Source organism: Photinus pyralis, unplaced genomic scaffold, assembly GCF_008802855.1.
Source record: "Photinus pyralis isolate 1611_PpyrPB1 unplaced genomic scaffold, Ppyr1.3 Ppyr1.4_LG3a, whole genome shotgun sequence".
NCBI lineage: Eukaryota > Metazoa > Arthropoda > Insecta > Coleoptera > Lampyridae > Photinus > Photinus pyralis.
Genome location: NW_022170509.1, coordinates 1,649,567 through 1,666,055, shown reverse-complemented (window position 1 = coordinate 1,666,055; position 16,489 = coordinate 1,649,567). Strand labels below are relative to the sequence as shown.

Below are 16,489 nucleotides of genomic sequence, written 5' to 3'. Positions count from 1 at the left end.
ATACTTCCTGCCAAGAATGACCAGACTTCCTAATGCCATTCCATTTTCCCTCCCATTCAGCCCTTAGTTGCACGCCATCCTTTTCTCTTTTAATGGTCCTGCAGTTATTTTCTGAGACCTCATGCTAAACACTCAACTAATTGGTTAATTGCCAGTTAAAACTAGTAAATTGGACAGAACAAGTTAATTAATACCACTCTATGTTAATATATGTAGTCACCTTTACCAATTAGCATTACAGGATTAAGCAAAAACATGTTATATAATATTTTTATTCTATCTCAATTGTCAATATATTATTAAAGGCATCAATCACATCTTCTATATACACCATTATATACTATAAAAAACCAACAAAAATATAACTGCATAAAGAAACAAGGCTTTTACTAAGATGGACATGTACGAGAATGATATGCGAGAGTAAGTAGGTAAAAATATTGTACTAACGTCATTAAAAAAGAGAGCTAAATTTTTACTCCCAAACGAAAATAATAAATAAGAGAGGAAAACGGTGGAAGTATTAAAATTCAGCTTCTCGATCTTATAAAAAAAAAATTTGCTTGGACTAGATATAAAAAAAATAAAAATTAAAATGCTGTTTCCAATGTAGAGGATGGAAGAACTGCTTTGTTTTCCTTTGCTGAATCTTTCGTAGAAGTCGATTGTGGCGAGCTAAAGAAGCGGGCCCTTTGGGCCCTGATGCGTTGGGCTACGGTTGGAACATTGGAAGGCTTTGTACAGTTGGCATCTGTAAAGTTTTGGGTCGATTTGAGAACCGTGCCACTTCTAAAATCGGCAAGATTTCTTCGTAGCGTCGAACTGTTACCGGTCTCGTCTTCGCCACAATCTTCCGGGATTGTGGAAGAGAGAACGTCGGTTCGAGGGTTGGTGAATCTCCACTGTGACTTTGGTGACATCAATTTCGGCATGCACTTCTGTTTTTCGCCGAAGTGTTTAGGAGAAGAGGGCGAGCTGGAGGTAAATCGTCGATTCTGGAGTGTCTTCGGTGAGGCGCTTAGCTCCAGAATTTTCAGATCTGTTTGGAGTGGTTGGGGGGAATGTTTTGATAACTTTAGCTGCTCGACTGCTGACAATTTTTTGGTATGAACGGACGCTACATTTGTTTTTGTGCTATGTTGTAATAGTAGCTTTTTGAAGTCAAGACGCGATGTCTGCGGCGTACCTTTGCGGTTGTTGCAGGTTCCGTTTTGCCTTTCAGGTGACAACTTGTCGATATTTGTGTTGTACTCTACAAACTCGCCGTCGCTAGGCGACCAGCTGAATCGCGAACGCGTTTTCTCTCCCAAATACCCGGTTTCGGGAGATTTGACTTTGGTATCTGGACTTTTACATCGCTTTGGAGTTAACGTAGGTGAATCAATACGATTGTCAACTGTGCTAATATTCATCTTCTTTTTACCCTTGTGTATGACGGCATACAGTTCATCAGTACTCATAGTAGACTTCTTTGGAGACAGTAACTTTTGTTCTAAATTTACAGCTGCTTTTAAATCATTACGACTTTTCGATGATGGTGTAGAAGATTGAAATCCACCACCCAAGTTTCGAGGATCTATAGGCGAAATTTTTAGTGAATCGTTTCCAAGTGTATCAAAATGAGATAGTGAAGGCACTTGTGGTTTATATTCCATCGATACGTCGGTTACTTGAGGTAATTGCACAGGCATTCCTAATTTTTTTACTAAGTATTGTCGATTTGGCAATGTTTGGTGAAGATTAGGATGTTTGTGATTAACGTGGCCGCGCATTATATCGGGTGTTGTTGGCCGTTCCAATTTCAAATTACTTGATATATACTGAGACTTTTTGTTTGGTAGAGTATGGTAAGTATCGTTTCCTTTCCAATACAAATTTGTATCCAACAAAGGGTTGTGATAACCGTACGAGTCAGTATCAATTGTACGATGAATTGGATTCTCCATTGCCCACTTATTGGATGCAGTCGGTTGATTAGCCGGAGAATATACAGAATCTGCAAAATTAAGTACCATCACAGCATAAATCACAATAAAAGTTTGTAACTTTTTTAATATAGAGATGCAACATGCAAATGACAAACAGACATGCAAAAAAATCAATAAATTCTCACCTCGGCGTCTTTGTATATACATAAAAACCTCGACTTGTAAAGCAGTGCTGTTCCATGCGTCCCGTGCAAGCAAATTACTAGGTGTACGTGTACGATACAATTAAATGGTAGGCCACTTATGTGATTCAATGTACTGTACATTGTTATCAAGCCCTTAAGGCTAATGATAGCGGATGAGTAATGCGGGTAACCACATTCAATATGATTTAATTAGTCAGAGTTTTAGATTCGCCATACAACCACAGAAAGATATTTAATATGCAGGAATGTGGACCCTTCACTAAAAATAGTACCTATGGCTCAGTTATTCAGCAAGTAGGTATATAAAGGCCTGCAGACATTTTAGTTTGCATTCACATGTTAGTAACTCAACTTCACCCTTCTTTATTATTCTCCATAAATATATTTGTTATAAGAAACAAGGAACTTTCAGCCATAAGCAATCAAACTAGTTATTGGATACTTGCATTGCAACAATTTATTAACTTTAGGTAGGTACTTGAGCTAGATGTTATTAGTATCAATGGCGCATTTATTTACGTACCAATTGTTACTTATTTCTGCCATCCACTAATAACAAGTACGCGTCAATTTTAATTAGTTAATTACATGGAAGTAAAATTCAATCAAACTTCTACCAACGGACTTATGAATGAAACTGACCAGATCATAATGTTTCAGTGATTCATTAATTATAACTCAGACGAAGCCTAGGAAACCGACGTCATTATTGAGACGAAAGCATCATCAAGTGCAGTGTAACCACTTTAAATTTTAAAGCACAACCGTTATTGATTGAAGGGGTACGTACGCCCCTTAGGAAATTCAATAACACAACATTCTTAAAATATGTTGATCACATTTCTATGGACACAAACATAACAAACCCACGCAAAGCTTTAAGGAAATAGAGCGAGCACGCTTTTTGTGCTGCCCTGTTTCAGGAAGCCCAACCCTTGTTGACGATTCATAACGACCGGTCGGACGGACGGACGTGAACAACTTTTTGATAACGTAGCTGTTCGCAGCATTCGCGCTACTTCATTATGGAGACCTGTGCAGGAAAAGATGGGTTGGTAGAGCAGCCTTGGCTGAAACCTCGCCCACTCAAAAATAAAGGACAAAATAAAATAAATAAAATAAATAAAAAATAATAGTTACTAAAAACGTCTTCAAAATTATTATATCTCAAAATATTAGTTATTACCGCTTTTATATCAATTAATTTTGTATTAAATATGCAAAAAAACACGGGGCGAAAATAGATAGGTAGATATAAAGGCCATTTCGGTATATCGGTACAATTTTGGTCAAATCGGTAGATCTACCGAAAAATCACTGGTGACCACTGCACAGTGGTTTGTGTTAATGCGCGGCATGGGAACAGCGATTTTCGGAATCGGTACCCTAATTTATAGCTTAAAACCTCTTTCATTGCTTAAATCTCAAAAGAAAAGGTTTTGAATTAGAAGCCAACAAAAACAATTCTTACAGATATTTTTTAACAAACATAAAACGTAACCTGTGGCCAGGCCAGGGAGGGGCAGCTGCCCCCCATTGTCCCCCCCTGCGTACGCTCATGAGTTGGCGAATGCCGCGAAAGTAGGTAAATCGTAAATGTAATAAGTCGACTATATTGAAGGAATGAGAAATTGCGGCAAAATCTATAAAAAAGGACTCTTTAATAGGAAAGTCACTTCCTTCTTCTTCAACACAAGGTTGGTATTTTGGTAATGCTTTTAATTAGTATTAGAGACCGTATACTGATATCTCACATTTTCTACATGATTTATTAGACTTTGAAATACCACTTAAGACTTAATAGATACTACCCGTTTGAGTTGGAAATTTTTACAGTTGAGTTGGCAAAATGTCATGTCTGCCCCCCCCCCCCCCGATTTTTTTGTCTAGGTCCGTCCCTGCAAAAGGGTTGGTAGATAAACTGATCGTTTCGAGCCAATAAATTGGAATGGTATAGGTACATAGCCAATCCCATTTCTCTTATGCAAAGGACCAAAGATGCTGCTAAGGAATAGAGGGGAGGGGTTTGGGGGCTTAAAACAAGTACACTAGTACCATATCCCCTACATTTTAAAGGTTTTTCCGGTAGTTCTTCAGGCAATCATTCACGTAGCCTTGAAGGGCACATGCCCATTCTCAATAAATAGCCCCCCTCCCCCCTGTAGTGTACACTTCATAAGAATTTTAAGACATCTTGCAGTATTTTGAAAAAATGTTTTAACATGTAGGAGTAGGTACCTAACTATCAAAATAAATGAGTATGTTTTTATATTAAAGAAAGTAATCGTAAACGATTTATAAAAAAGTGCATTTCCACATCAACAATCTTTGCCTGAAAAAATGAGTTGCTCTAGCCAAATTCGTTTTCAACTATTTAACAAACAAAATCCGTCCACAAATAACAAAGGTAGCACTGCGCATGTACAACCTATTCTTCGACTTGATTTTATAAGTATCACTTTAGCGTATAGAATTTACAAGCACAAAAATACCGAACGATCATCGAGATCTTCATGCATCCATCAATTTTACAACACACCTCCTTAAGAGGTTGTTTCTGTCCCCTCAGATCAGCATAGCTTGTCAAACAAATTCTTTAATTTGGTATTACTTTTACTTTTATACAAAATTATACAAAATTTCATTAAGTATCTTAATAAATAAAAAAAAATTGGATTGCGCAAATGCAAAATCTAGATTGCGAGTGCGCCAATTTTTTTCATTCGTCTGCATGAGGTTCCATAAAAGAAATTTATTTTCTAAACGTAGGTAGGTAATTCTGTCCCCATTTCTTCATGATTTAATTTGTTTACATTACATCTAAAGCAAAAAGAGTAGAACATAAATAAGCTTTCGTCATAATCATTTTTATTGATCGTTCCCTTCCAGGAAAACTACCCCATTCTTAAACATTTAGAAAAAAATGAGTGAGACATTTTAAATAAACTATAATAATCATGTAAATAAATAAACATTAGAGACATAAAACAGCTTCATTTCACTGAAGGTGTGCTGTTGCTCTACAAATATCAACATTTTCTTTGCAATATGTCCCATTGCATCCGGGGGTTATCATTTAACATTTTTAAAGAGAGATTGGGTGGAGAAAGTGCCAAGATATTTTGATACCCTTCTTGATCATTTTTCTTACTAGTCACTTACATTAGGTACGTGCGGTGAAAAAATCAGTTAAAGTACTCGATGCGTCGAGCTACTTAGCGCGTTTTTGTGCAACGGATCGAAGTTTTATTAGCGCTGAAATATAATCTGCATGCAAAGAATTGTGACACAAATCTAATGCTTTAAACCCGAGCATTTTACGTTGCTTCCTTCGAGAGCAGTCTGATGGAAATTCCGATAAGATATTTTGAAAAAAAGAATGCGTTTTGTAGACATAAAATTTGTTTTTTTTTAACTGTAAGATTCAATTTTTCATTTTTTAACGATAATAAAAATATTACCTAGTAATGTGGCAGTTTAATAAAAGTTTCGTTTAATATTACCACTGGAACTGCAAATAATAAGTTCTTTGTGCCTATTGGGCAGTTACCTACACACGTTTCAAGGATGGGGCGGCAAAACCATCTTGCACCTCGGTTCCCAAAAGGCCTTAATCCGCCACTGTTCGAGAGTTAAACTTCAAAACCTTTGCAGCCAACTGACCGACCGACCAACAGCCAAAGTAACTTTTTCTCAAAAAGGTATTTCGTATGCCTTATGGCGAAGGCGTTTACCTAACTCTTATCGTACGGAAGTTGCGGGGGTTTCATTACGGAATAACGATTAAGCAAGGAACTCATTGCATTGGGGGACGACCCCATTGTTATATTTCGATCGCCCCCAGGTTTCTCGCTTTACCAGGAATAGATGAATTTTATTTCATAAATTATTCATATGCTATATGTAATATGAGTAAATATCCATATGTATAATACGCCCGAAATCTGTTATAGACGGAAGAGTAGCATCCTCCATTAAAATGACCAAAATTGCCATTGCCATTCTGTGTCTACATAATCAAAAAATTAAGTTATTGGCAGTTCCATATTTTAGACTAATATCCATGAATTACTAAAGACATTGCTGACCTGCTTTACTCACTCCACCCTGCACACTTTGTTAATTGATTTTAATTATAAAAATGCCCGTTTGGAATAAAACCAGTTACTGCTGTGGCTCTTCCTATCAACTGACTGATCAATTACAAAAGATAAATTGTTGGGTATCTGTAAGTAAATTAGTGAAGTGTTAAATGGAGCGTACGTACATCAAAAGCAAATGATCATGAAGGTGCGGATTTAATATTGTTAGTAATTATCAACGGCTCCTGTTACTGAGAGAACCGTTGAGGTGAATGTTAAAGTCACAATTTAGTTATGAATTCCTTAGGTTTATTGAGCCTAATTTAAATAATCGATTTTATAAAATAATACACTTTCTGTACAATTCTTACATTACTTGTACCATAAAAAAATACTGTTGCGTAATTACACAATTTGCTATATTCAACAGGTGCATGTGAAACAAATTACACATGAATCATGCAGATGCCACAATTACACATTATCAAGCGTGATAATAACGGAGGTGCACACACAATAAGTTCATCATACAAGATCAGATCTCACTACCGTTATGTACATAAACAAACAAAGGGCACAGATGCTAAGGGCTAACATAAACCAACGTTCTTTGTACAAAACATGCATTGTGCCTTTCCGTAAATTAGCCATATTCATGACCCAAATAACGCTATTTTACTACCACCAACCATTTTGTTAGTCTTGAATATGGCCAAATCACCAAAGCAGAGGACGGATAAGAAACTTGAAGGAACCATTACCGCTGTAAAAACGTAATTAGGACGGAATTTACCAAATTTCGGTATCGGAAATCGACGCGGACAACACCCTTGCGCGATGCTCTAAACTGTCGTTGGGAATTGTAACCCTGCTAGGGGATGCTAACAAAATTTCGCGCGCATGAGCCTGACTATACAAGTGACACTGTCGCTCGCATAGTTTCGGCGATACTGACGGCGGATAATTAATTCTCTCGCGCCAGAGTTCCGCCGCGATTTCTTTTTCGATACGATCTTCCAAATTAATCGAAATAATTTTGTTAGGGGTGTGATAATTTGCGATGCGGTAACTATCGGTGCGTTTAACTGCGTTGGATTTCTGTTGGAACTTACCTTTCTCATAGGAAGGGGATAGAGACCCGCGTGCATCTTGCATGTGAACGTAGGCTCCACGCGAATTTATGGGTTTTGGAGAAATAGGCCTGATTGTAGGGGTTACTATGGTGGTTGGCGGAACGCGTACTATTTCAGGTGTTGGACTTGTCGCTTTTATCACCACTCGTCCAAGCGGTGGCGATAGTGACCGCAGGTTGTCTTGTGATTGCACCGGCCGAACACACTTCAGGTTTCTATGCGCTGGAACTGGACTTTCTGACGGCACCTGTGATTCTTTGACGTACGGGCCAGGCTCGAAAGTCGTGTGCGCCCCTTTCCGGCGTCTTAAACTATCGGAGGTATATACCACTTTTCCTTCGGCGTTTAGAGTCACTCTGGCACCTTGCCTTCGTTTCCGCTCGAGTGAATCCCCCGCGTCCGATGAAATTTCATTGAGTGAAACATACTCAGCTGGTGGAGGTATAGTTTCGGCATAAATAGGAACTTTCTCGTTATTATTTTTAATATCGGCTATCGTCACATAGTCGCCCGATTCATCCGCAAAACCGTCGATCACGTCGACGTTCTTTAAACAAATCTTGTCTCTCTTTGAGAAATTGACAATGTTACTTTTCAGCTTGCCCAGCACATTATTCAGAGGAAGAAGTGACGCCTTGAAAATGGGCTGATGGGACGGTTTTGTCACTTCCTCTTTAATTACCACAGTTCCCCCGCTTGGAGAAGCGGCCCGAACACTCGAGAGCGCCTTAGTCAAATCGCTAATTTGCGCATTTAGAATATTTTTGGTTTCGACTGTGGCGTATCCCGATTCCGGATTGACGTTAATTATCATCATACGCGTCGGCTCTTCCTCAGTGTCGGCAAATGGGAGCTTGTCCAAATCAGTTTCTAAAGGTCGAAACGTTTGGGGTTTTCCGATTTGATCTTCGTCGTCATCGCTATGTGGTGGTGTGATTACACACATCGAGGGAATACGGCTAGAATTAATCGTGGTTTTTACTCTGATACGTTCTATTCTGTCAGCGCCCTCCATGTCGGAGCACTCCGAAAATTCGAACTCGGAACAACTTCTGACACCGTTCGGACTATTGGCAGATTCGATTGGCGAGCTGGAGGTGTTGTGACCGCTGTCCGGCGAAATATCGCCGTTATTTTGCTGATGGATTAGTGCAATCACCGTCGACTTACTTCCGCTGGCCGGGCTACGTTTCACGGTCCCGGTTTTATCACTGCCGAACTCACGTTCCAAGGAACTTCCAGGGGAATTATCGTTCGTTTTTGTAAGCGAGCTTTTCCTCTCAGGAACGGCGGGCGCAAGGGCAAGAGACTTGTTGCTACCGGTCGCTATTAGTGTAGTACAAACGGTACCGGCTGAACTCGCTGTAGTTGACGTCGAACCTTTACCGAACAGTTCGTACTCATTTTCGGCCGTTAAAATCGTGTTTATGGAGCTGGTGTTTGAAAATGCGCTAGTGGAATGCAATGGGGTCACTGGCATGTCCTCCTCTTTGAGGGTCTTCAGGCCACTGTCCATATGGAAAGAGGTGTAGTAGCCCTCGGTGTCGCACGAGTAAACCGAGCTCGTCTCTCCGTCCTCGTGAAAATCGTGAATGTCGGGGGTTAGCGTACCCTCGCTTGTAATGCTGCTAGATCCGGAAGTGTTGATGTTAAACTTTCGCTTACTGTTCACCGAACTGGGAGGGTGCGCATTTAGTGAATTACTCGAGGTGGCCGCCGACGTCGTGGACTTTGGTTGAGTTGTACCGGTTATTTCTGAACCAATGGATGCCCTACCACTTTCAGAGCTGGCACTCCAATTACCACTAGAAGAGTGTGGCTCATCCTTATTCCCTCCAGACCGCCTCAACCGGCGTTGTACAGAACTTTCGCGTAATTTAACGGCTAAATTGGCCAAAGGTGTCGTAATTGGTAAATTAATGCTAGATTTTTCCGAGGACGAGCACGAATTGTTGCGTTCGTGCACAATTTTTTTCTCTCTCAAGCTTCGTTTGCGTTTAAGCGTAATTGTTTCGTAAACATTTACATCTCCATCTTCGCACTTCGGAGGCGATTTCGACGAATCCGATTTATTTAGAATTTTTAGTCGATTCTTACCCCACTGCTTTAAACTAGAGAAGTGCGACTTTTTCTCCAAAGACGAATCTTTTTTCGACGCTCGTAGAGGTTCGCTACTTTTACTACGAAACACGCAACCCGTTTCGCTTTTACTTTCCGCGTCGGGTTGTTCCAAAGTTTCCTCTCTGCGAAAGACAAATTCAAACACAAGCAAAATCAATACGATTAAGTTACCCCGCGACTATCGCGTCCTGTATTTCCTTCTGATCCGTACCCGCCAGAGTATTCCTCCGTCGACTTCTCGGCTTCCGCGTTCTCGTTCTGAGACGGATGGTGTCGCCCTCCGTTCGATTAGGGTCGCCGCGAAGAACAGACCTCCTCTGTATCGACATTCGATTAAACGCCTTACCAGATACATCGACAGCAACAATTTCGGCGGGAAATCTGGAAATGAAATAGAGTTTGGACGTTTGTCAGGAAACGATGATGTAGTTCTCACTTAAGAGCGATGACTTGGAGTTGTTCTTCGGGCGAGGGTAATTTATAATCGATTGCTTCGTCATCCGAGTGAATCGTTCCATCTGTCACGTTACCGTCTGAATATGTAACGTTTGGAACGATACGATTAGGACAATTCGGCCCGATGGTTACGTCGCCCAACGCTTCCGCCGATGTCCATCTGCGGAGGTCGTCAAGAGCGGCCGGCTATAAAGTCAAACAATTGTAGCCCTAACCGAATTAAGTTCTAAGTAATTTAGACGCTCGACGGGTGCGCTTTTTTATGACAATCAAAATAGACATAAAACTCACCATTCGAGTTTCAATGTCGATATCGACCCTGGTCCGTATTTTCTTTCTTCGTTCGCCCAATACAGGAGTGCAGACAAAGAATTTCGATGAACGATGTCCGTCGCGACGCCAACGATCCATTTGTCGCATGAGAGGTATTGGAGTTTTAGCGGCGGCCTCATAAAGTTGTTGAACTGCCGTTGGACGGGTATCGGTGTTAAATAGATTCGTCGAGGCAACATGATTCGTTTTGTAATGTTCTTTTAGGCGAGAAAATGTGCAGATATCGCTCACAGCTGAAAAAGAAGAAAAATTTCTCTTAGATTTTCACTAATTAAATTCCCAGCTTTACTAACACACACTTATGTAGACAAATGTACTCGTTCGAATTACTGACATTTACGAGGCGTTAATAATAGGCAGAAGCATTTCGCCATTATGCGATGAAACGTACTTCTGGGAGATTTATCTTTTTTCTGTCAACATAAACGTCTCTCTTGTCACTCAGGACAAATTACAATACAAAAATAAGAAAAGCATTATACAGTTTCAAGAACTTTTAAAATAATAAAATTTTGAAGTTATGTAAGCTAAGACAGTCAACTGAGTCATGTTCACTGCAGGATTCAGCAAAAAAATATTCCATAAAATAGACCAAAACGTGAAGCTAGCACTAGCATTCCAGCAATTGTTTCGCATATTTAATGTGAAATTTCGCAATAAATATGCTCGAATATGCAAATTGTACCTACCTATAGGTAGTAAATTATGGAGATACGCAACCGATTCCATGTTTTTTGGCAATAGGGTGCAATCAGCAAAATATTGAAAGCGCGAACAGTGCGCATTTTAGCATCAATTTCGCAGATGCGAGGAACCGTAAATTTGTGGTAATTTTCTCGATTGCTCGGACAAAGTAAATTCCTGATTACTTGAAACGAGTTCAATTTTTAATTAGATACTAGCTTGTTTTGAATTAGTTAATAAAATAGCCAATTACTAAACCATTAAAGCTAGGTGACCCTCGGCTCCACCATTAGGTACCTATATGCATGATTAAAAAAAATGAACCAAAGTTCAATTTACGAAAATTCCTAAGTCATCCCCTAAATGATTATTCAACAGGGAAAATTAATTTTACATCAAAAGCAATATTATACTATTAATGAATGAAAGGGGACTGTAATCCATAATTTAACTAAATTCATTTATTTCAATCAACAAACCCAAATAAATTAATCAGGTTGCGGCAAAATAAAAACAGAAATTACTTTCCATATGAAAGGCGCCCTAATTATTAAATTGTGTTTTTAATACATAAAGAACGCACATTCTTTACGGTAATAATTCTATATAACAAAAAAAGAGTAAAAAGAACACCCCGTGTGCTTGACAATTTCTCGTGAACTTAATAATCGAAGTTTGATGCAACTACGTGGGGGGCCCATCCTTGTATTCGACCGAATTGAATGAATAACCCATTATTATACGCTCAACTTTGATTATAAAGAACTGTAGAAAACATCTGTCACAGTTCGTGATCGTTAAGGTATATGCAGTATACTGTACACGTCTTATCAACTCGCGGTTTGTACCTACTGTAAGAACTTGTTATGTATCTAAATAAGACTATTCCTTTCCTTTATCCTTTTTTTCGGCCAAACTAAAAAATTGCTCATTTTTTTGAGATCTGACGTTAGAGTAAAATGACTTTAGTAGCAACAGAATCAAAATTGACGACTAATTACGGAAGTGCTTTATTTTTACTGCTCAAATGAGAAAGTATAATAAAGTTACATAAGTAGGTATATAATAAGCAAAAATAGTGAGAAAAATCAAATTTGCTTAGTTGCCATAGAAGTAATCCATCTCAACCCACGTGAAGTTAGCCCCCCAACATTAAATAATGAAACGTCAAATACTTCCTTCGTTTGCACATTGATTGCATATTTGGGCATACTTCGATTTTTCGTTTGCGCATTTCCCTAAAAAAAGTTTCTAAAAAAATAAAAATTTGGGGGATACCTTTACGATTTTAGCCCTCCAACATTAAAATAATGGAGCGCTTTTTTTTTCGTTTTTGACTTCGGTTGCCTAAGGGCACAAATTTTTCCTTTAGGTACATAATTTTAGACCCTAACCTTAAAATAGAACTGTATATTATACTTTATTCGATTTCACCTCCCTAAAAAAGAAATTAAGAACTTAAATACGGGACGGTACATTCCCATTTTTATCGCATGTCACTAAATGAATTTGCACTGAAAGATTTTAGTTTGTCTATTCCGGAATCGGGGTGTTTGATTTCTGTTAGTCCATTTCCGATATCACGTTTATTTCGTTACTACTGGATGTCTATGAGGCGATCTTAAGTTGTGCTAGGCAAACGAAGTCAAAAACGAATGAAATATACAGCGCTCCATTATTTTAATGTTGGGTGGCTAAAATCGTAAAGGTATCCCCCAAATTTTTATTTTTTCAGAATCCTTTTTTAGGGAAATGCGCAAACAAAAATCGAGGTGTGCTTGTATATCTGCAAACAAATGAAGTATATTCAATTAATTTAATGTTAAGTGGCCAAAATCGTAAAGTTGGCATCCCCAACATTGTTTTTTCAATATCTCTTTTCAGAAAACTGTGCAAACGAAAAATCGTAGTGTGCCTAAATGTGCAATCAATGTGCAAACCAAGGAAGTCTTGACGTTTCATTATTTTAAAATTGGGGGGCTAACTTCACGCGGGTTCCATCTCATAGTTTCACAAACGAAACTACGGATAGATACTGATCTTTGCCTCAAGTGCTTGCCATTCGGTAAATTTTAATAGGGATGTAGAAGATAGCTAGATCAAAACCAGCAAAAATGTTTAAAATTCACCGCACAAAAGTCCAACTCTTGGGCTAAATGGCAAAGAAAAATTCCTTCCTTCCTGCATTATGCAAGGCGTCCATTTTTCGAGTGCCACTATGGGGATCTCGCTTACCTTAAGAGATAGAAAGTTGGTTAAATGGGGGCAAGTTGCGAATTACCCTGCTGAATAAACATCTGAAAAGAAATTTAAAATATCATCAATAGTTCTGAAAATATCGCAAAAAAACAAAACTTTCTGATTTTCGTTTTTAATTTTTTCATGATAAACTAATCGTACCTACTAGACATGTTTAATTAACACATTATTCGAACACTTTTCAATGGAGATTTCGAATAGGACATCTCGGTTTAAATAACTTTTAAGATGACAGAGAAACACGTGGCAACTTTAGTTTTTCTTATGGGCGCCATTTTTAATTGTGAGATTTTAAGATTACGTCTTTTTTTCTCTGTACGACGATCCACACCACATGGTGGTTCAGTATCACATTTTTCCTAAAATATAATTTTTAATTTTTTGGGAAGAGTGCTTTGGAAAAACAAAACTTTCTTTTATTGTGAACAAAAGTTTGACAGTTTGATGCATATGTCCGGTTGCAGCGTTGGCATCAGGGAACTAGATGTGTTGAGAAAATTCGATTTTCATATGAACAGAATTGAACCTTCGTTTTGCAATAAAATTATAATTCAAATTAGAACAAAATACATAAGAATAAATAATATTTTACCAATAAAACTAACACAAACGTAAATGACACTGCTTGAAATAAGTCAACATTTTGTTCACAACAAAGGAATGTTTTGTTTTTGCATAGCACTCTTCGCAGAAAATGAAAATTGTATTTTTAGAAAAAATGTGATACTCATGTGTGATATATCGTCGTAAAGAGAAAAAAAGACCTAATCTCAAAATGTCAAAATCCAAAATGGCGGCCATAAAAAAAAACTAAAGTTGCCACGTGTTTCTCCGTCATCTTGAAGGTTATTAAAAACAGGATGCCATATTCGAAATCTCCATTAAAAAGTATCTGAATAATGTGTTAATTTGAAATGTCTAGTACAATTAGTTTACCATGAAAAAGTTAAAAATGAAAATCAGAAAATTTTTTGCCATATTTTCAAAACTATTGAAGATATTATAAATTTATTTTTAGATTATTATTCAGCACGAAAATTCGCAACTTTGCCCTAATTTAACCGAGGTTCTATCTCTTAAGATAAGCGAGATCTCCATAGTGTCACTCGAAAAATGGACACCGTGTATAGGGAAGAAAATATATCAAAAGTGTATAAGATAAAATCATAGTAACATAGTCAGTTTTGAGCAAGAAGGCATTTTTAAACTGTTTAAAATGTAGGTATCCTATTAATTTTCGAATAAAAGGTTAGCGACGGGAGAATCAAGAAATTTATGATTAAACTAATTCCCGAATCCAACCAAAGATAGGTTTCTTGCGACAGGTCAATTACATGTGCAGAAATAGGGAAACTAGTTCTGAAAAATCGTCGTGGAACCGTTACAAAAGTTTTACAAAAAAGTCCACCATGTGTGCGTACATCAACGTATTTCTTGTCTCGTATATGTAAAGGTGCGGCATTGTTACATAAAAGAAAACTGGTCTCTTACCGTCTTTGGAAAACATTAATATTCCAACTTCTTCTTAGTCTTTAACCTGCAATAAAATTTATTTCGTCATTCAATTTTTTGCCCTATTTAAAATTCACGTGTGCCGGAAGAGGATGTGCATTGGTGCTCGTGTTACCCGTACCTATATACCTAAATATGAACGCAACAATAAAAAGTACTGCGGAAGTAGTAAAAAAACCGAAGCTATTAATAAATGTTAACAAAAACAGATAAAGCACTTCGCCCACGAAAGCACAATAAACATCAGGCGTGAAACAATAACAGAAATCTGTGAATAAATGAATAATTCCGTTGGCGTTTTTATGGCGGTTTTACGTTTTCGAGGATTGTAGGATGATTCGCCCCCGAAAGTTCGCCCCGGAATTCGCCCCTGAAAATTCGCCCCCGGAATATTCGCCCCCAAGAAAACTCGCCCCCAAGTAAATTCGCCCCCGGACCATTCGCCCCGGAAAATTCGCCCCCAAGAAAACTCGCCCCCAAGTAAATTAGCCTCCGGACTATTCGCCTCCAAAGATTCGCCCCGGAAAATTCGCCCCCGGCAAATTCGCCCCCGACAAATTCGCCCCCGGTGATTTCGTTCCCGTAGGATTCGCCCCATAAGATTTATTAATCCTTGGAGGTAACAGGGCCAGCAGTTCATAAAATGAATGTTGTTTAATTTTAATTTTTTTTTTGTAATAAGTAATAACTGTGTATATAAAGGGGGTAGAATAATAGCACTCAAATACCTGTTAATTAAAATATGAATAGGTAATTAAGATAAGGTTGAATAAAGTAAATCTGAAAATCAAACTGACACAAACTGACAACAGCAAAAAAGGAACTCTTATGGCATCAGTAATCCGTATTGTCATTTTTATACTTACATAATAGTAGGACACAAAGTATTTACTAAATTTTTGGTAAATGGTCAACGTTCAACATTTTTTGATCTCTAGTGGACACCTACTTTGGACATTTTAAAACTTTTATGGCATTTGCACATTTTTTACCAAAATTCTCAAATTTAAGGCTGATCCGACGGGCTGAATTTGGAACGAGTACAAGAGTACCGTATAGCAGACTAATTACTACTTAACTATTAAATATATAAGCAAAATTTTTTTTATATTTTAAAGAAATGGGACGTTTCGGGTTAGATTTTTTTAGATTATTTTAATTATCATTTGATACTTCAGCAAACTTCATCAATGTTGGTGTTTTTCAACACAAATTTACATCAAATCTGGACCGATTTTCAAATGTAAGTCTAAAGAAAGAATCATCCTTTGTTTATACATTGATGCCAAAAACATTTCAATACATCCATAAATGGCTGAGTATTTATAGACTCCTTTGTAAACGCAATTTGTTGTAAAATGTATTGTAAACATACGGTTGACGTTGAACCGTTGAATCAGCCTTTTACAGGTGAAAATCGATTGAAGATGAACAATTTCGAGTTGTCAGTCTCGCCGTATTGAGTTCCAAATATCGTCATTTTTGCAAATATTTATTTAATTAATTTAAACCAACCTATTACTTCCGAGGCTCGTTCCGAGGGTTAATAAATATTATGGGGCGAATGCTACGGGGGCGAATTTGTCGGGGCGAATATTCCGGGGGCGAATTTGTTGGGGGCGAATTTACTTGGGGCGAATATTCCGGGGGCGAATATTACTTGGGGGCGAATTTACTTGGGGGCGAATATTCCGGGGGCGAATTTTCCGGGGCGAATTTACCGGGGCGAATCTTCCGGGGCGAATTTCCGGGGCGAATTTACCGCACACCGTTTT

The 16,489-nt window shown here is 38.1% G+C and overlaps 1 protein-coding gene across 1 annotated transcript; it reads right to left on the bottom strand.

Annotated features, from left to right (window-relative positions):
• Nucleotides 1-283: 283 nt before the first annotated feature.
• Nucleotides 284-10,595, bottom strand: LOC116165717. Its single transcript, XM_031480381.1, has 6 exons — nt 10,559-10,595; nt 10,218-10,492; nt 9,907-10,112; nt 9,642-9,851; nt 7,329-9,592; nt 284-1,996 (listed from the first exon to the last, which is right to left on the bottom strand). The coding sequence occupies exons 1-6, from the start codon at nt 10,593-10,595 to the stop codon at nt 591-593; spliced, it is 4,398 nt and encodes a 1,465-aa protein (XP_031336241.1). The 3' UTR covers nt 284-590.
• Between the last annotated feature and the right edge of the window lie 5,894 nt (nt 10,596-16,489).